This window comes from Globicephala melas, chromosome 12 (genome assembly GCF_963455315.2).
Source record: "Globicephala melas chromosome 12, mGloMel1.2, whole genome shotgun sequence".
Taxonomy (NCBI): domain Eukaryota; kingdom Metazoa; phylum Chordata; class Mammalia; order Artiodactyla; family Delphinidae; genus Globicephala; species Globicephala melas.
Window position 1 is genome coordinate 7914121 of NC_083325.1, and position 20735 is coordinate 7934855.

At 40.1% G+C, this 20735-nt stretch overlaps 2 protein-coding genes across 9 annotated transcripts in view; one reads left to right on the plus strand and one right to left on the minus strand.

Annotated features, from left to right (window-relative positions):
- The window catches only part of EIF5B (eukaryotic translation initiation factor 5B), a 68365-nt gene extending 63315 nt beyond the window's left edge, over positions 1 to 5050 (minus strand). For 2 of the 6 annotated variants that reach the window (XM_030838810.3, XM_060309374.2), the window contains exon 1: positions 4826 to 5050. In XM_030838810.3, the coding sequence (XP_030694670.1) occupies positions 4826 to 5050 (225 nt within the window). Of the gene's footprint in view, positions 1 to 402; positions 454 to 2734; positions 3422 to 4825 lie in introns of those variants that run through there. The other 4 variants (XM_030838815.3, XM_060309375.2, XM_030838812.3 and 1 more) reach the window with 4 other exon arrangements.
- A 963-nt stretch (positions 5051 to 6013) lies between these two features.
- On the plus strand, positions 6014 to 18551 carry TXNDC9 (thioredoxin domain containing 9). 3 transcript variants are annotated; one of them, XM_030838854.3, is made up of 5 exons: positions 6014 to 6160; positions 9176 to 9394; positions 11141 to 11259; positions 13949 to 14203; positions 16540 to 18551. In XM_030838854.3, the coding sequence occupies exons 2-5, from the start codon at positions 9206 to 9208 to the stop codon at positions 16655 to 16657; spliced, it is 681 nt and encodes a 226-aa protein (XP_030694714.1). In that variant the 5' UTR covers positions 6014 to 6160; positions 9176 to 9205; the 3' UTR covers positions 16658 to 18551. The 3 variants fall into 3 exon arrangements, with proteins under 3 accessions (XP_030694714.1, XP_030694713.1, XP_060165365.1); XM_030838853.3 differs by having other exon boundaries at positions 6020 to 6178; positions 16540 to 18550; XM_060309382.2 differs by lacking the exon at positions 6014 to 6160 and adding an exon at positions 6309 to 6423.
- Positions 18552 to 20735: the final 2184 nt, after the last annotated feature.

The window sequence follows — 20735 nt, forward strand, 5'->3', positions numbered from 1 at the left end:
CCATCTTGAAAAAAAGTTTTCCTACATTAACAGCAACCAAAACTATAAGACACCTAGGAATAAACCAAACAAGAAATATCCTAAAGGTTCAACTGAAGAAAATAAAGTTTTACTGATAATTAACCAAATAAAGAAGCATGTCATGTTACTAATTTGTTCATCACTACATTTCAGCACCTAGAACAACAGCTGGCACTTAACTGCTTAAACAGACAATATATTTCTTGAAGGGAATGATTCAATACCATAAAGATGTAAGTGTACCAAATAATCTAAAAACTTAATGGGACTCCCAATTAAAATCAGTCCCAACAGACTTTTAATAGACCTTGATAAACTCACCTATTACATAAAAAAATTTAAAAATCATAAGTGGGTAAAATATCAAGAGCATGAACATACCCACAAATGTCTTAAGTTGTCCTCTGAGTGCTTCTCAAACATTCTAAGCACCTGTTGGACAAACATGAATGGAAGTCAAAAGGCTTGGGAAATGTCTCACAAATGCCTAAATCTGGTTTAGGAATTCCTACATAAACAGTTCTCAGAGTAGTTCCCCCCAACACAATTCAGAGGGTCTAAACTAATTCAAGGGGTCAAAACTATTTTCAACATAGTACTACGAGGCTATTAGCCTTTTTTTCATTCTCATTTCCTCATAACTGTACAGTGGTGTTTTCTAGAGGCCACACGATGTGTGATATTGCTACAGGTCGAATCACAAGCAGACAAGAATCAAGCTATCTTCTACTAAGCCAGATAGTAAACGTTTACAAAATGTTTACCACCACTCTCTTCATAAATTTTTGAAAATGATTATTTAACAGTGTTATTTATGTTAATGTGATGTTATTTTTACTTTTAAATCAATATATTTAAAGAACTTTTCAGTTTTAATTTGTAATATGGTAAGTACTGATTGACCTAACCCACATAAACAAAAGCCTTTTGGGTTCCTTAGTAATTTAGGAGAGTAAGGGGGTCCTAGGACCAAAAAGTTTGAGAACTGCTTTTCTAACCTAAGCAGACACTCAGTTCCTCAGTTAAACAATGCTTTGCCCAACGTATAGATCAACTGCCAGATTGGAATAAACTTAGAAGGCTAAGTAAAGCACAACTAGTGGGCAAGTAACATCAAAAGTAGCTACATTGGGATCCCCTGGTGGCGCAGTGGTTGAGAGTCCGCCTGCTGATGCAGGGGACACGTGTTCGTGCCCCAGTCCGGGAAGATCCCACATGCCGCAAAGCGGCTGGGCCCGTGAGCCATGGCCGCTGAGCCTGCGCGTCCGCAGCAGGAGAGGCCACAACAGTGAGAGGCCCGCATACCGCAAAAAAAAAAAAAAAAAAGTAGCTACATCAGCTCCCCAGAGATCACCAGTAGAGAAGGCAGAAGAGGTTTCTATAAGCTAACAAGCTAACAAGTTTATCATCTGCTTTCTTATTCATTTATGGCAAACTACGACTTCTTCCCGTCCTTCCACATATTGATTACCTAAAGTATCAATCTAGGAACAAGGTAAACCAAGAGAACTCTCAGATTATACATCTTTTTTTCTTTTTTGATCTAATGTATGCAGATAGTTTATTATTAATTCAAATATATTCAAATGAGAAATAAATTCCTTTGTTGAACTAGACTATTTTAACTGTTTGCCACTTGGACTACTTCCTCTCTGGGATGCTTTAGAGTACCTGCTATGCTCACAGCTCCTCTGGACAGGTTCCTTAAGCAGATCACCATGCTTTCTATCCCAGAAGAGGGACCCGATACCCTGATCATACCTGGCTACGATGAATATCTGACACCAGGACAAAAATCTAAAACGTAGGCAGCTGTCTCAGAGATAGCCAGAACTCCCCCAAAAGGAGGAATTTTGCCAAGAATAATAGGAGCATTATGTGTAGTTAAAAACAAAGAGCTACTATACTAACTCACCACCAGCATAGAGAATCATAGCTGAAGATACCTGTACTCAATCCTGAAAGACCTCCTAATTCCTGAATGACATCCCCACCTTCATGTCTGACTGTGAGATAGGTGAAATAATGATCTTCCTTCCCTCTATATCCTTTGTGAGGGGGTATAGATGTATTAATCCCATTTATTAAGGTAATATACCACATTCCTTACAACCTGAAAAATATAACTACCACACTTGGGGGATTAAAAAAAAGGATCAGAATGAAGAATTGGAGGCTAATTGTGAAAAACTAGATAATCAGGATCATTTTTTCTCTGCACACATCAATAAGAGAACATTCATCGTGTTATATAAATGGAAATGGTAAGACATTGCTACAACACACAAGATCCCATAAGATATGGTCCCATTATGTAAGCTGATTACTGGGAAGGTTATAGGAAGAAATGAAAATATTGGCCTTATATTTTGTCTATATGATCTGTGAATATTGAACCCTACCCCAGTCAACTGAAAAAGGCAGGAAAACTGAACACCTATCAAAATCTCATTCTCAGAATTTCACAAGCTGAAACAAGATTCTAGAACTCAATGTTTAAACAAAGATCAGTCACTGATAAAACATATGTAATCCAAATAAAATTACTCAGATTAGATAGTAAAATCTAAATTTAAATAAACGCTGAGTGGCTAAAAATTTTAAATAACAATATAAGGATTAAAACACTCAAGTATTTTATGTTTTTTCCAAGAACTGAAAAGTGGCTCAAGGCCTTAACTTGATAGCTAATAAGCAGGTGCTCATTTCTCACCCAGTTCTTCCTGAGCAGAAACATGTCTGGCTTAGGACAGCTCAGAAGGGAAGGAGAGGTGGGAGGAGTCCACGAAGCATTAAAAAACAAACAAAAAAATTTGATATTGGCTTATGAGAAAGTGTGTTTTTCCATTACACTGCCACCATTTTTCCTTCAATACGAGACAAAAAGTAAACACTGCAGATTTAGTCGGAAAGGAAAAAAACCCAGTAGCATTCCTTCTATACTAACAAACCAATCATTTAACAGGCTCTAGTGTTTGCAATTTAAACTTTATGTCATCCAGGAAAACCTTTATGAATTAGGAAAAGACTTTCACTTTTCTATAAAAATACACACACAAAAATAAATCTCTCCTCTGAATAGCTTTTGTCCAATGTGAACGAGCTTGAAAAACTGTAGCTAAAATAACATATACATAAATATTTTTTAATCTAAAGAACAAACTTCTGTAATTCTGATCCAAACAAACCAATTGTAAAACACAAAATGAAAAAAAACCCACAAAACATAATTTTAATTAGAATCAGTGAAAACAGAAAACTGACTAGACAATTGATAATATTTAAGAAATCACTGCTAGTATTCCTTAGGCTTAATGATGACATTGTGATTGTGTCTTATGTTGTGTTCCTGTGGTTGTTTTTTTCCCTGAAGTATTTATCTTTCAGATACACCTGAAAGATTTACACATGAAAGGATTTTGAGAGTTCTTTACCATATCCAGCAGAGATGAAACAGGGCCAGTCATGTGACAACAATGGTCGAAGCTGGGTAACTGGTACAGGAAGCTTTATTACACTCATCTCTATTTCTTGTATAAGGTCGAAGAAAAAAAGTATCCTAGGCACCAAAACATCCTGTCAAAAGCATAGAAATTTCTCTCCCACTAAATCACCCCAGAATTCTGCTTCTTTCTTCTTATTTATCTGCTTTGATTAACAATAAGTTCTATTCTTGAAACCAATTAACTTCCTCCAATAGACCTGTAACTGAAATACAAGACTCACCTTGGTGTCTTTTTAACGCCATTCATCAGATAGGTGAAGGCCAGTGAGGACACAACCCAGGATTCCAACTCACAACTGGTAATCTGATTTTAACTTCAAGACCACATATCCGTTTTGAGTCAAAATGAACTATCACAGGTTGTTTTTGTCTTTTGAATTTCTCTTACTATCCCCAGTATTTGAACTAAGTTTGGTGAGTAGTACAGAAGGGTGAAAAGTAACAAATGTTCACTCCCAGGAAGTAAAACCCTTTCAATGAAAAGGGGTAAAGAACTCAACCGAATATGACACCCAGAAATGTTCCAATAATCTCGGGGTACGCAACTCTACATACACCCTTACGCTCCCTCGCCTCAGAAGTCTTTTAAATGGTTTAGAAAAGACCGACCCTGGTTGGTTTGTTTCATCTCCTCCTCCTTTCTTAGGGGAGGTGCTAGAGAGCAAAGAAATGACCAAAAGGCCGGAAGAAGGAACGCGAAAAGCATGGAGTCTGGACAATCAGCCCTTAAGTAATTGAAAGCTGTACCCAAATTAAATGAAGTTAAAGGGAGCTTGCTGCTACGCTCCTCCCGGTAACTCCAAGCACCTGAGCGGCTCAGAGAGTGGGAACACCTGGCTGGAGACAGAGCGGATCCCAACTCCCTCTCTCGCCAAGAATTCATAGATACAAAGACATAAAAAGAACTCTTCCTGACCCCCAGCAAGAGTAGCGCCACGAAAACAACTCCCAACCTCCGAGCCACGCTGGCTGAGCCGGCCCCGCGGGGCCGCGAGCCCTGCCCCGCGGGGCCTCGAACCCCAAACGACTGCCCCGCTCCTCAGGCCGGACACCCCTTCTCCCGGGCCGGGCGAGGGGCAGCAAAGGGACGGAGTCTCGGCTGGGAACCCGCTCGCCGCTGAGGCCCTCCGCGCCCGCCCGGTACTGGGGTCTCGGGCCCGCGCCACCCACTGTGGGCCCCGGACGGTGCCCCGCGGGGCCGCTCTCGAGCCTCGACCCCGGTCCGCCGCGCGCCCACGGGACGCGCGCGCCCCCCTCAGCCGCGCCGGCCGCCGCCGTTGAAACCCCGACACCGGCTACCTGTCTTCGCTCTTGTTTTTCTGCTTCTTTCCCATCGTGTGTCAGCGGCGCTCGTAGCCCCAGCCCCTCTATTCGGTCTCTCAGAGACCCAGTGTCCCCCGGGCGACTTCGGTCTCCGCTCGGCTCCGTCCCCCACCGCGGTGCCGCCTCTCGCACCCGGCTCTCCACAGACCCGCGCACTGGGACAGGGCACATATGGTGTGAGCTCCGAGTGCGCAAGCGCATCGCCCCACCGCCTCGGCGTGTGGACGCAGGGCGCGGCTCATTGAGAGCTGCGCCTCGGGTAGAGCGTCTCCAGGTGACCCGCCCGCCAGGCAGGAGCCCGAGCGCCCCCTTTCCGCAAGCGTCAGCCGTGCACCGACGCCCGTGCGGTTTCCAGATTCTAGAACCCGGAGGTGGACAATGAGGCTGAAAATTCCACCGTCAGCCTTCTCCCTGTGGGGAACGCAGACTTGGGGAATCGGATCTCAGTTCAGGAGTGGACTTTCGGTTTCCCTTCCACCTTTAACCTCGGTCCCTTTGTACTCTCAGATGCGTGAAGTTCAGTAAAGAACCACAATGAACCCCTGGTGAGCTGTACAGGTGTTCCCAAGGGAGATAGAGAAATCCAGCACAACATGAGTCCATGACTTACCAAAAAAATAAATAAATAAACCAAACAAACCAGAAATCATAAAACAAGGACACACCCATTAATTCTGAAAAATAGATCATAACCTTTACATTCAAAGCGAGAGCAAGTTCTAAAATTGTGTGTCAGGGAAGTCGCGAGGGAACCTATTAGGGTTGTGAAAGTGTTCTATATCCGGATCTGGACGATGACACTACGAGTGTTAACTATGTAAAAACTATGGCGTATAAGTTATATTTCAACTTTTTTTTTAAAAGGGGAAACGTTCAATAAACAGAATGGAAACGAAATTGGAGTGTCACTCCTGAGGAAGACAGTAGCTATTTCATTTCTGATGTAACATTATGTCAGAGCCTAAGAACGTCAACTCCAGGCTGGGCACTAAGAAACTACAAACTCCAGCATACATCGCTTCCTTGCTCTCTGGGCTGTTTACACGGAGGGAGGGAGAGGTTGGGCCACCTCGGTTCCGGGCGGTGGGGCGGGGAAGGGTGGGGGGGAGCGCACGCGCAGAAGCGCTCACCGCACGCACGTCCCCTCCCTTCCCCCCCTCCACTTCCTGGGGCGTCGCAGATTGTATCGCGTGAGAGCCGCGGCCAATGAGGAGGCAGAAGTGACGGCCGCTCCCCAGTCCCCCGAAGCTGCTACGAGGCTGAAGCCGGAGTGGATTGCTCTTCTGGAGAAGCTGGTTCCTCACGTCTCAGGTATCACCGAGAGCTCAGGTGAGGCAGAGAGTGGTGTGAAAAAGCCGGCCATGCATCTCGGTGCTAATGGACTGCTCAGCCTCCTGCCTGGGCGGGGGAGGGGCGCGGCTCGGGCGAGGGTGTCCGCGCCGCGGAGGAAGCTTTGGCGCATGCGCCCCGGGAGGCGTTGAAGCCGGGACCACCTCAACTCTGCCCTCATCTGTCTCCGGGGGCGCAGGGAGTGGCGAGGGTACTTTTGGGAAGCGGCTGGCGTGCAGTTAAGGGTGAGGCCCCTGGTTGTTTTGGCGGGTGCATGCCGGGGTATCAAGGAAATGGTTAGGTAATTTGAGGACAAGTCCCTGCTCACCATTCAGTTGAAATGAAAAAAAGAAGCTTGTTTGGGGAATGAAGTTCCCAGGATACCTGCACCATCTCCTTTCCCCCTTTCTGAATGCGGTGACCAGCACCACCTGCCCGCAGAGCAGCCCTTGTTAATCGTTTCTCCTCCCGGTTATCCAAGACTTGAATTCTGAGCTCAGCCTATAAACCTCTAGGGATAAGCAACCGCTACGCCCCCGGTAAAGAACAGGATGTGACATGCAAGTCAATGTTTAATGTCGAGTTTTTGCCTCGTCTGGCCCCAGTCCTGAGTCACAGCCTTACGTTTTTTTCGGGAGGTAGAGAGTGTGAAATTCATTTGCTACATTTGAAATACGGCTCCTTTAAAATTTTATAGCGTTTATGAGGAAGTTACATTGTTTTTTTCTAACCGGAAATACTTTTGAAACTTAACGATAATTTGAACAAAAGTTACGCACGTTCCTTCAACAGTTGACAAACATTTTTTGTGCATCTGCAGTGTTCACAGCACTGCTAGCTCCAGGAATACAAGATGAAATCGAGTATGTTTTTTAATTTATTTATTTTTGGCTGCGTTTGATCTTCGTTGCTGCATGCAGAGTTTCTCTAGCCTCGGCGAGCGGGGGCTACTCTTCGTTGCGAGGCATGGGCTTCTCACTGCGGTGGCTTCTTGTTGCGGAGCACGGGCTCTAGGCACGCAGGCTTCAGTAGTTGTAGCACGTGGGCTCCAGAGCGCAGGCTCAGTAGTTGTGGCGCACGGGCTTATTTGCTTCGAGGCATGTGGGATCCTCCCGGACCAGGGATCCAATCCATGTCCCCTGCATTGGCAGGTGGATTCTTAACCACTGCGCCACCAGGGAAGTCCCCAGTATGTTTTTCAAAAGCTTCTTTTCAGGTGTAGAAAAATGGAATCAGAAGCGAAGTTTGCAAGAAGACTATTTCTCTTCACTTCGACATTTATAGAGGGTCTGGTGGGCCAGGCTGCGTGTCTGAAGCTGGGTGAATAAGCTCACAAGTTTATTCAGATTTTTGAAAGTGCTTCAGTAGTGGTTGCAAATGTATCACATAACTAATTGAGATGCAACAGCCTCCTGCTTTGATAGGCAAATTATAAATTGAAATTCAGGGCTACCCATAAAACATTTGATTTTCTACCAGCAACAATAATACATTTCTTCTAAAATATGTAATTGAAATAGATAACAGGGACCTACTGTATAGCACAGGGAACTCTATTCAATATTCGTAGTAACTTAAATGGGAAAAGAATTTGAAAAAGGATACGTGTATATGTATAGATGAATAACTTTGCTGTACACCTGAAATTAACATTATAAATCACTATATGCCAATATAAAATAAATATGTAATTGAGAGAGATCTTCCTTTCTAATCTGAATTAGATTTTTTTAATATTCATTTATTTATTTATGGCTGTGTTAGGTCTTAGTAGTTGCGACATGCGGGATCTTTCGTTGTGGCATGCAGGCTCTTCACTGCAGCACAGGCTTCTCTCTAGTTGTGGTGCTCAGGCTCCAGAGCATGTGGGCTTTGTAGTGTGTGGCACACAGGCTGTCTAGTTGAGGCATGTAGGCTCAGTAGTTGCGACTCGAGGGCTTAGTTGCCCCACGGCATGTGGGATCTTAGTTCCTCGACCAGGGACCCACGTCCCCTGCATTGGGAGTTGGTTTCTTTACCACTGGACCACAAGGGAAGTCCCTAGATTCTATTTTTAAACTCTTATCTTACATAGAGGTTTGATGGAAAAATCAATATTCTTTTTAATATTTGTAGTGTTATATTGTTTGACCTCAAAGTTAAGAACACTGAGTGTCAGTGAATCAATACCAGTATCAATCTTTGTGGCCTCATAGACTTTATTAGGTAATGGGAGAACAGGAATGGAAACTAAAGCTTAGGGAACATCAGGCAGAGTTCTTTACATAAGTTGTAATGAGCTCTCTTCGGAGCTAAACGAAAATCATTTAGGCAGAGATGAAAAATATGTCTTTTGCTCAACTCTGCTCTATGTTGAAGCAAAGTTTGGCGTGTATGTGTGTAAAACCTCACTGCAGTTAAACTTTATCTTGTTCACAGTCATTTCTGCTTTTCTTCCCTTTTCCTTTGGTAAAGAACACTGTCAGTATACAGCACTAGGTTTAATTTCGTCATTCCTTTCTGGTCTGGCGATGGTCTTAAAGATTTGTCTTTGCTTTAGGGTGGTAAAACACAAACTAAATCAAAAGCACCTAAACTTTGGTCTAAATCGTTTTTGAGGAGTGTAACTATAATCCATTGAAAATTAAATTTTAAAACATTTAAATAAAAATTCTTAACATGACGTGCTTGGTTGTCAGCAGAACACTTTGTGGACTACAAATTATATACTTGCTAGCATTTTTGAAACTAAGAGAAAACTGTCGTATTTTTTTTTTTTTTTTGTGGTACGCGGGCCTCTCACTATTGTGGCCTCTCCCGTTGCGGAGCATAGGCTCCGGACGCGCAGGCTCAGCGGCCGTGGCTGACGGGCGCAGCCGCTCCGCGGCACGTGGGATCCTCCCGGACCGGGGCATGAACTCGCGTCCCCTTCATCGGCAGGCGGACTCTCAACCACTGCGCCACCAGGGAAGCCCCTGTCTTATTTTTTTTCTCTAACTTTGTAAACCTTCTCCCCAGCATCAAGGCTGAACTGTACCATTTAGAAGAATGGAAGCGAATGCATCTGTTGAAATGTTTTCAAAAGTCCTAGAGAATCAGTTGCTTCAGACAACCAAGCAAGTGGAAGAACATTTGGATTCGGAAATTCAGAAACTGGATCAGATGGATGAGGATGAGTTGGAACACCTCAAAGAAAAGAGACTCAAGGCACTGAGGAGAGCTCAGCAGCAGAAACAAGTAACCTCTCTGCCCTGCTTTCTGAAATTGCTCTAACAGTATGCTTCTAACAACTTACATATACCCGTGCTGCAGTAGTCACTTGTAGTTCTTAGGGTGGTTTGACCTCAAAGTACCTAATGCCATTAAAAATTTGCCCAGAAAAAAGATTTGTTTTAAAGACACATTCAGAATTAGCCTGACCAGTGTATTAATCCACAGTCAAGTACAGGAAACACGCGCCCAGGATAATCTTCTGAGTTCAGATTTGTGTGGTTGAGGAGAGAGTGGATGAGGAAGAACCCTGGGAGGAATAGGGGTCAGTGGGTTCCCTTTCAGGTGGAGTTATGAGAAAGCCTGTCATAACTTAGCTGTGCTCAAAGCAAATGCGTCATTAAGGAGTGTATTTGACAGTTTATAAACTCTTTATGGAAGCTTTACCAAAGAAATAAGGAGAAAAATATCAGGGCCTCCGGTAGGTCTCAGCTCAGTGTAAGCCAACATGAAATGTATAGATACCAAAACTGGTGACGCAGTCTCGGCCTTGTTAGTGTAAGTCCAGGGATGGCACTCCTGCCCCTTTCTAGTTGGACCACTTCTGGAAGACTGTTCAGAGGAGGACAGCCAGAAGATGAAAAAGTCTAGAAGTCATTTCATAGGAGAAAGTCAAAAGCAAATGGAAATGCTCAATGTGAAGCAGGGAGGACATAGGCGATGTAGGATATTTGAAGGGCTGACGTGAAGGAGATTAGAATTTCTCTTTCTCATCTGAGGTCCAAGCTGGGCTCCATAGCCCACTGTTCTGGATATACTGTGATTCAGTGTGAGAAGACTTTTCTAAGAACAGAGAGTACATATACAAATGCTTTTTAAGCACACCTGCCAGACACTGTTGTAGTTATTGTCACGTTGTCCATTCACAGTAACTCAATGAGATAGTTGCTTTATGATCTCCACATTACAAATGAGGAAAGTGAGACTCAGAAAGGGCAGTGATTCAAGCCCATGCCTTCTGCCTGCAAGTCCAGTCCTCCCTTTTATTAAAACCAGCTCCTGAGAAAGGAAACAAGCTTCCAGTTGAGGGGACCAGCTTCCTGCCACAGGAAAGGTTCAAGAAGCTGAAATGTCTATCCGACATGGATGATAAGGGTTGATTTGTTGATTTGGGGAGTTGGATTAGGTGACTTGCGGGATCTTTGTTTCTGGACACCACGTGAAGACAAACACCTTTTTCTTCCCAGGACACTACCCATTTGTGGCCAGTACAGAAGAGGTTTGCTGTCTCTGAGTTAGTCATCAAAAGCAAACAGGGCTCCCGAGCTTCGGAGCTGCAGTACCCGCCCCCTCCCCAAAGACGGATTGGCTTTATCTCACAAGCATTATTTTTTAAAGCTATGTAGTAACTTAGATCAAATGCTTCTGACTTTAATAGTTTCAGTGCAAAGAAATTAAGTAGATGGTTACATTCTAAGTCTCTTTGTAGTCTAAATTTTTACTTTCGAAGTTCTAAGAAAACGTATGTTTTAAGTTACCAAGACAGATAATCATCTTAAATATGAGCCATGCTGTGGAGATAGTCACGGCCCACAGACTGTATTTGCATTGACACTAGCAACATAGGAAAGTACATCACCGAAAGGAATTCGTTTCTCTCTAAGATAAAGTCAGCTTGATTACAAAACATTACAGTGATTTGGACATAAAATATAAAGTGATATTGAAAGAGGTATTTCAAATGTGTGATATTTTCCCTTTTCTCCAAATCAGGAATGGCTTTCAAAAGGACATGGGGAATACAGAGAAATCCCTAGTGAGAGAGACTTTTTTCAAGAAGTCAAGGAGAGTAAAAAAGTGGTTTGCCATTTCTACAGAGACTCCACATTGAGGTAATTTGTTTCCCTCAGTGACTGTTCTTGAACATGATGAGATTGTTAAATAGAGATACACTGACTTAATAGAGAAATTAAGAAAAATATAAAAGGAAGTAATTCCTAAGTTGTCTCTTTGTACGAGAATTATATTAAAGTTAAGCAATCATTAAAGATTAACTTAAAAACCAGTGTCATACAAAAGTACAAACTATAGAAGATCAATATTTCCATAGAAATGGCTATTTCCTGAACTATATTTTCACTAGCTAATTTTTAAAACATCTTAGAAATGAACACTTTAACTTTTTTTATCAATGCCAAAAGAATTCTACTTTTGTCCCTACTATTATGATACAGCCACAGTGTTGGAAATGAGGCCAACACCTGAACACCAGCTTTGAATTCAGTCACTTCTTCTCAACTTGCAATTCACCAGGAGACTGTGGCTTGACCAAGCCTTTCACCTGAAGCAGAGTTGTGGCACCAGGCATGGCTGGAAGGACAATAAAGTGATTTCTATTAGACGAACCCAGGTCTGCCAACCTCTCTTTGGAGGCAGATCCCTCAAAGTGAAAATAGCCCCAGAAGAGGTTACATCTTAAACCAGAGGACTCAAGCCTTTTTTTTTTTAGCCCCCAAATTTGAATACTTGCCAACAGTTAAGTGTTGGCAAAAAAAACTTTTAAATGTTGGCAACTAATCAGATTTTAGACTTTTTTTTTAAGTATCAGATAACTTGATAACAGACCTAGAATTGTATGAAAGCAATTCACTGATGCCAAGTAGCTCCTGCCCCCCTTAGACACGCACTCCAATGCAGAGTCTCTGTTATTCCCTGGGATCCCAGCCCTGCCCTCTTCTCGCATTTCCAAAGCCTGCCTGGCCCTTGTCTTTACCTCATCACCCAACAACGTGGCTATTAGTTAACACCTTTCAGGGACTGATTGCCTGGGATTTATTGACTAAGAAAATAAAGATGAAAGAAAATAACTGAGATGATGAAATCTCCTATAAGGGAAAGTGGGAAAGGGATTAGGAAGGTAAATAGAAGATTGATATTATTTGTCCACTTATTTATTAGATGTCTCTGCCCACTAGATTGTTAGTTTTGTGAAGGCAGAGGGTTTGCCTTTGTGTCGTGTGGCCCACTGTGCTCTGGGTTCCTAGCCGTAGAGCAGCACTGACTACACGTAGTAGGTACTCAGTAAGTATACTTGATGGATTTATAAACAGTGCAGCACCAGCAGTACTTACCTTAAAACAGAACTGAAAAGTCAAGATTGAAATGAGGTGATAGAGATATAGATAGGTAGATATCAAAGTTTCTAGCACATAGTACACTAGATACTTCGTGTTCTATAAAATCCTGGAGGATTCACAATCACCGTTGGAGGTAAGCACGTATAATTCCTGTGCTTCATGCGTGGACACTAAGACTTGGAGAGATTAAGTGACCTACCTAACGTCACTCAGCTCCTAAATAATAAAAGAGGATTTGAACCCAGGTTTTAAGCCTAATGCTGTTTTAACTACACCATAACTGCTACTTCTGGATTTTTAAAAAATGGATTAATTGACAAGTGGGACACAGACCTATTTAAAATAGATTCCGTATTACTCCAATAAAACAATGGAGTTGATTTTTGTACAAATCTTCAAGAACGTATTTCTCAAAATGATTTGTCACTTGTTTGGAACTTCATTCAAAAACAGCTTATTCCCTTACCATTTTTCACTGAAATCCCATTGCTGCAGTACATGGGTGATATATAAAAAGAATCACTCAGGCGATGATGCATCAAGGTTATAAGAAACTCCGTGGACCCAAACCTAACTCAGGAAAAACTATACCAAGAAGTACCCAAAAAGCCTACTAGTAAAACCAGCTATGAAGCGTTCGGTGTCTTAGTCATCGAAAGCAGTAGTTCTCAAACTTTGCTGGGCATGAGAATCACTTGCATGTTTCTCAGCTCAACTCCTAGAGAATTTTGATTCATTTGCATATTTTAAAAGTTGACTGTAATAATCACCTCTGGGTAAGAACTACTGCTCAAAAGATTATTACAGTAGTCTTTCAGAAACACTAGAGGGTTGGCCGGTTTAAAATATAATTTAAAGAAAAGATCGCTTTCCACTCTTCAGGTGGCTTAATGAAGGTTACTGCTGGTATTTTTCATACCGTAATGACCATATTTGTAGCCCTTAACCTTGATACGCTGCTCACTAACAGAGTTGCACAGTTGGAAGGTTCCTTCTCAGTGACACCATTCAGTCTTTCTTAGTGACTTCCGAATGTGGCGCCACATGTTCCCTTCTAATTCTGAGAACTGTCTTCCCAGTTCTGTCAAGTTCAGATTTGTCACCTATGAGATGCCAGGAAACATGCATAAGGGAAATGACAATTTTTTTATTCTTAACCATGAACATGACAGCTTTGTGAACCACTTAAGGCATAAGTTGAATACTTCGTTTTTTATAAGTATCATTAAGGGAGATCTGACTTTCTAGAATATGATATCATGAGAGGTAAAAAAAGAGGTACCTAACCTGTGAAATGGAAATGAGGTTATCTGATCGAAGCATAGGTTGGCTGCCAGATTATGAGATTCAGAAAAACTAAAAGCTTAGGTGTGCCTTAATATTTATTTTGAAAAAGAAATCTGTTGTTTTTAGCTTTTGATTTTCTATGTGTTGTCACTTATAGGTGTAAAATACTAGACAGACATTTGGTGATACTGTCCAAGAAACATCTTGAGACCAAATTTTTGAAGCTGAATGTGGAAAAAGCACCTTTCCTTTGTGAGAGACTGCATATCAAAGTCATTCCCACGCTAGCACTGGTGAAAGATGGGAAAACACAAGATTTTGTTGTTGGATTTTCTGACCTAGGAAATACAGATGACTTCACCACAGAAACTTTAGAATGGAGGCTGGGTTGTTCTGATATTCTCAATTACAGGTAACTTTTAGTAAACTATCAATTTGTATTAATTCACATACCCAGTTGATTTTTTAGAGAATTTTTTTATGTTAACATTTATTTTATGGAACTAAGATCTTTAAGCTGAGATGTAGAAAAATTTTCACAAAGGAAAAGCATATTTCTTAAAGTGTACATTAGCACGATCTTACAGCAAAATCAGAGTTATAAATAAAATTGATCTTGGATCTTGGAGTCCATCTAACTATAAAAGTTTTCAAACTAACAGAGCCTATGGAATCTAATTCTCTGTTAATCTGGAAACCCAAATGACACTCCAAAAGAATTGACTCCTTCCTGATTTAAACGAGTTTAATCAAATTGATAATGACTTACATGAAAAATCTAATGTTTGAAAGTAGATATTCCTGTATCACTTGTAGAATCTGATAAAACGTATAAAATCTCATCTCTATGCTTAGCTTAAATTACTTACTCTGGGAAACAGTCTCAGAAAACCATCTGTTGATAAAATCCAACTTCCATTTTCCGCTTATCTCTTTGTCCACTTCTCTAGACAAGTAATTTATCTAATTCCACAAATCGGAGCATATCGTCTTATCTTTTGGGCCTGTTTTTGATTTGCAAAAATAACAGGTGAAATTTTCCAGTTATTCCAGTCAGAGTGCCTTTTGATAAGTAGAAACCTCACTCATCTTTTTACTTCCCTTCCTCCTTTATCTCTAAATCTCTCCTCCACATGCATAAATCATTCCTACATTGTAGTGATTGATTTTGGAGTTTTAGGTTTTATTTTCTTAATATTAAGTAAAATGTTAATATTAAATAGAATTATTTTGAAGTGATTTCAAACTTTAAATAAGTTGGAAACTAGTACAAAGAATTCTTGAATTCTTGTATATCATTGACCCGTGTCCCTCAATTTTCAACATTTTATCTTTGCTTTATCGTTCTCTTTCTAGATATATATAAACTTTTTTTCAGAACCATTTGATTGGACGTTGTAGATATATTGTCTCTTTACTCCTAAATGTTTCTGTGTGCATTTCCTAAGAACAGGAACATTCTCATATAACCACAGTACAATTTATTAAAACACAAAATACAGTTTACAGACCTTATTCAAATTCCACCATTGTCCCAATAATGTCCTCCATACTGGAAAAATGGGTTCTGTGTACTTACTATGTATTTTTAGTTTCCATTAACCTGTAGCAACTTGTTCCCCTCCTTTGTTTTTCAATACTTTAACATTTTGGAAGAGTACAAGCTAGTTATTTTATAGAGCATTTCCCAGTTTGTTTCAAAGTTAGATTCAGATTCTGCGTGTTTTCCACAGGTGTATTATGGAAGTGATGTTGTATTCTTTCTTCTCAGTGTACCATATCAGGAGATATATGATGGTTTGTCTCATTGCTGGTGGTGATGACTGTGCACTGGTTAACCAGTTGTCCACCAAGCCAACTGGTGATTTAAGGAAGAACTTCTCCAGGCCCCACATTAACTTACTTCTTCATTTATCTGTATTAGAATGGGCTGTGGATTCTTTTATTCAGTGGGTTATAGTCTGTTGCTGTTATTTACTTTGAAGCTCAGATTGCCTCAAATTTGGCCAGTGAGAGCCTTTCATACTGGCTTCTGTGTCCTTTTGACACATCCCCATAATTCTTTGAGCACTTTCTTTCTGGTGCACGTAAGGTCTTTTAGGGGGCCTCGTGTTATACTCTCCATAGGAACTAGCTTTTTCTCCGAGGCGCCATGGTTCCTTTCAGTGGCAAATGATATTTCAGAACCAAGATCTAGCTGCTAGGAATATTTCCAGATATTTTCGAAATATTTTTCAGGCGTCATGAAAAGAGTTCCATACTAATTCTGGGTTAATGATAATGAATTCCATGAGTTTTGTTGATGTCTATAGAGATCTAAGCATTAAAAGATGTTAAATAGAATCAAACCAGTCATAACAGGCTATCAAAAATAGAGCATGGTTTTCCTGTGTCATTCTTAGGAAAGAATCTAATACAGATTCAGCATACCCAAAACACATAAAAATAACTGATTTCCTTCTATGCTTTTTCAGTCAGAAATTTTGTTGGTGCACCCCGTGAAATGTTAATCAGTAATTAATGATAAGAAAATAAAACGCTGATCTAAAGCATTTAGTAGTACATAGTAAGGTTTAAAACTGTTAACTATCAGTGTAAATAATATACCTCTTCCTTGACACCAACATTTTAAAGAAAATTTTACTCTATTCCTTGTGTTACAGTGAGGATAGATTTTTGTGCAGTTTAGTATACCAGCTGTACTAAATCATACAGAATAAGTGTTTTTCAAATTTGCTTTCTTTTTAGTGGAAATTTAACGGAGCCACCATTTCAGAGCCAAAAGAAATTTGGAACAAACTTCACAAAACTGGAAAAGAAAATTATTCGAGGCAAGAAATATGATTCTGACTCTGATGATGATTAATTCTTTGTAAATCGTCTCCTGACTTCAGAATTAGATGTGTTTTCTAAATTCTGTTGATTTCAGTACATTCGTCTCCTAATGGTCACATTCTAGAGTTTTATGCAGTTGCATCACATTGAAAAACATCTGTGATATTTTCTGTGTGGAGCTCGTGTTTAAGTTGAGGAAAACTTCTGAGTTCTAAAATTATCTGAGTCGGGTCTGGATTCTCTATTTTTGAGATTGGTTTTATCACAATATGATTCTTACATTTTTATACCATTCACAATTGTGTTTTTAATCTACTGGATTGGAAACAGAAATTCAGCACACTATTCCAGGACTAATTCTTACCTAGCATTATTTACTTTATAAAGAGATCAAGTAACATTTACTGGTGTAACAGACTGCACTTGTAAATGATTAGAAACACTCTTTACTTCTGGAATATCAGTAACTTAAAGAACTGTATTTATTCTGTATGCCGCATGGTGTTGTTGAGTCAACTGATGGCAACAGAAAGCTTTTTCAGGTTGTGAACATACTGCCTTATTTAAAGGGTCTTGATTGCTTATATTTTAAGACATGTATTAAACAAATCAAGAAGCACTTTCGAAATAGCAACATGAGGAGACGTACAGACCCCTCGGTGAAACAATCATAACTGGTAAATATTTTTTTAGAAATTAAAGTCTCTGGAAATTGTCATAAGAGCACACAGCAAACAGAAACATTTATCCAAGAAAATACTCAGTCCTGGTAAGAATAGTGAGTCTCTGTGGTATTTGAACCATGAGCCTGCACCCTTCCTCCCCTCATCTCCCAGTCTTGGCCTACAGTTTATCCCTAGGAGGAGCAGACTGCTAGCATCTCTCATTCCCCCAAGGTCTGTGTTGCAGAAGCTCTGTTGCAAGCAGCAGTAGCAAAGAGGTCTGAGCCTGCCTTCCTCCACCCAGTCCCCACTTGTAGCACAGAATATCTATCCCAGGAATACTGTTTTCTAATCACTGTTGCCCTGGTGTACTCATAAACTAGAGCAATAGTGATTAGGGTGGAGGTTCCATGGAAGGAGAGGCAAGCAGAGAAGATCAGGGGCTACCACCCACTGCTTTACTTACAGACTACTAGCAAAGCCAGCTACTCTCCCCATCCCCAGTGCTGGGGGAGTAGCACAGAGGTTCTGCCCAGTGGGAGAAGCAGGCTGTAAAAACAGCTTCCATAGCATTCCCTAAAGGGACTGACTTTATTTAGAACAGAGAAAAGTTGAAGCATAAGGATGCTGCTGCAGACAAAGATTTCAGGTGGGGTTGGGGGTGAAGTAAGAGGAGCCTGGGATCTCCAGGTTAGCAAAACAAGCAGAAAGGAAGGCCAGTGAGAATTTCAACAGAGAATGAAAGTGGAAGTTCAGAGTAGCCCTACAGTTGGAACAAACCTCAACAACTACAAAAACCTAAATTCAATTAGATTGAACTGTGTGGCAATTTATGTCCCAGGACATTGTCAAATAATAGAGAGGTCCACCAGCAATTAGTGGATGTTAACAGCACAGCGTGATAACAGTGGAGACAGACCAACTAGAACTCTTGCAGGGACGGCAGGGAAAGAAACAGCAAGAGAGCCTTGCTAAAACTACTGTCCTTGGGGTTGAGGGGAGGTGTCAGCGACACTGCCTATGCCCAGGCGACGTACTGCAACATCAGAGGCCATACAATTCAGGGTAAGTGGACTTAGCCAAAATGGTCCAGCTAAGTCACTAACCATATAAGCAAACAAGCCCTGGAGAAGGGAGTATGAGTCTCCAGAACTGCTGTATTATGTAAAATGTCCAGTTTTGAACCAAAAAAATAAGATCTACAAATAAACAGGAAAGTGTGACTCATACATGGTGGGGAGAAAAGCAATAAAAAAAAAATTTTAAAAAAAATTGCCTTTGAGTGGGTCCAGGTATTGGAAGCAGACAAAAACCTCAAAGCATCTCAATATATATATACATACATACACACATACACATACTAAAACCATGCTGAAGGTAAAGGAAGGTATAATATTCCTTCAAAGAATATTAATGGAGATAGAAATTATTTTTAAAGAACCAAATGGAGATCTCTGGACTTAAAAAGTATAATAACTGCAATGAAAGATTCATTAGAGGGACTCAACAGTAGCTTTGCAGTAGAAAGCCAATGTGGGGATTAATCAATATAGATAATGCAGTCAGAAGAACAGGAAAAAGAAAAAAAAAAACAGCTTCAGAGAAATAGGGAACATCAACATATATGTCATGGAAGTGCCACAAAGAGGAGAAACTAGTGAGTAGAAAAGTTACTAGAAGAAACTGCCTAAAAATCTCAAGTTTGATGAAAAGCATTAATCCAAGAAGGTCAGGTTCTGAAAATAAAAGGATCCACACCCGGACATACCAGAATAAAAATGTTTAAAGACAGAAGAATCTTGAAAACAGAAAGAAAAACCACTAATCATGTACAAGGAAACCACATTAACAGTTGACTTATTAGAAACAATGAGGACCTAAGGCAGTGGAAGGACATGCCAGGTGCTAAAAGGAAAAAACTCAACCAAAGAGTTTACGTCTAACGAAACAGGCTTTCAGAAATGGAGGCAAAATGACACAGATTTTAAGAACTCATTCCCAGGAAACCCACCTTACAAGAAATGCTAAATGATGTTTTTCTATCTGAAAGGAAGTGAGACCCCACAATTATTCACACCCTTACCAAAAGTCAATGCCAATTAAAATGTAAGAAATTATAAAAGACATTGTAACAACTTATTTCCCCTTCTTTCGGCTGATATAAAAGCAATTGTATAAAACAATATACATATATATATAATTGTGGTGTTGCACCTATAACATATGGAAACGTATATTTGCATATAACACCATAAAGCAGGTGGGAGCAAATATTTCATACTTCAATAATGAAACAACAGAAAGCTAACAAGAAATTGTGAATTAAAAGGTTAATTTAAAAAATCTAAAAATATATTCAGCTACTTTAAAACAAACTTCTAGAAAGTATTATATGTTTAACATATAGTGATGCAATGTGGGTAACAAATGCTATACAGCTAAAGTAGATTCTGACAAGATGTATACTGTAAGTCCTAGGGTATCCATTAAGAAAATAATTCCCAAAATATACAGAAAAATATTATTAAAGAACATAAAATATTACACTAGAAAATATTCACTTAAACCAGAAAAAGGAGAACACAGGAACAAAGAAGATGTAACGTATAGAAGACAAAAAGGTAAAAGGACATGTAAACCCAACCATATACATAGTAACAGTACATGTGAGTGAATTATTACTCATGCCTAACAATGATTAGGCAAAAGTTGTCAGACTGGATAACAAAAACAAGACTCAACTATATTCTGTCCACAGGAGACACACTTTAAAATGAAAGGTAAAACTACAATGAAAAAGCTATACCATGCAAGCACCAGTCAGAGAACTGGAGTGGCTAAACTAATAGACTTGAAAATAAAAGCTTATTACAGATAAAGAGGGTAATTTTATGATAGAAAAGAACCTGTCAGGAAGCTATAACAGCGTAAACATCTCTGCACCTCACAACAGAACTCATGTTCTTGACAGTTCTGTATTTTGCTGCAAGAATTCTGAAGCAGAACTTGATAGAATTGAGGGGAAAATAGACTATTCAGCAATACTAGTCAGAGACATGACCCTGCCTCCCCTTTAAATAATGAATAGAAAAACTAGTTAGAAGATCCACAGGGAAATAAGACTTGAACAGCACTATAAACCAACTACTTAACACATCTATAGAACATTTACACAATAGACAATTCTCAAGATCACATGGAACATTCTCCATGATAGACCCTATGTCAGACCATAAAAAAGCCTCAATAAATTGAAAAAATATTAACAGTCGTAAAAGGTATGTTCTCTGACCACAATGGAATGAAATAAAGACAAAACTGAGAAATTCAAAACTATGTAGAATTTAGTGAACTCTTAAATAACCAATGAGTCAAAGGGAAAGTTCACAAGATAAATTAGGAAATCCTTTGAGATATATGAAAATAAAAATGCAACATACCAAAACT

What these genes read in the sequence shown, in the direction of transcription:
- TXNDC9 (XM_030838854.3), top strand. Translation starts at nt 9,206, where the DNA reads ATGGAAGCGAATGCATCTGTTGAAATGTTTTCAAAAGTCCTAGAGAAT. An exon ending in GAGCTCAGCAGCAGAAACAA is followed by an intron (nt 9,395 to 11,140) that starts GTAACCTCTCTG and finishes TCTCCAAATCAG; the next exon opens with GAATGGCTTTCAAAAGGACA. An exon ending in TCTGATATTCTCAATTACAG is followed by an intron (nt 14,204 to 16,539) that starts GTAACTTTTAGT and finishes CTTTCTTTTTAG; the next exon opens with TGGAAATTTAACGGAGCCAC.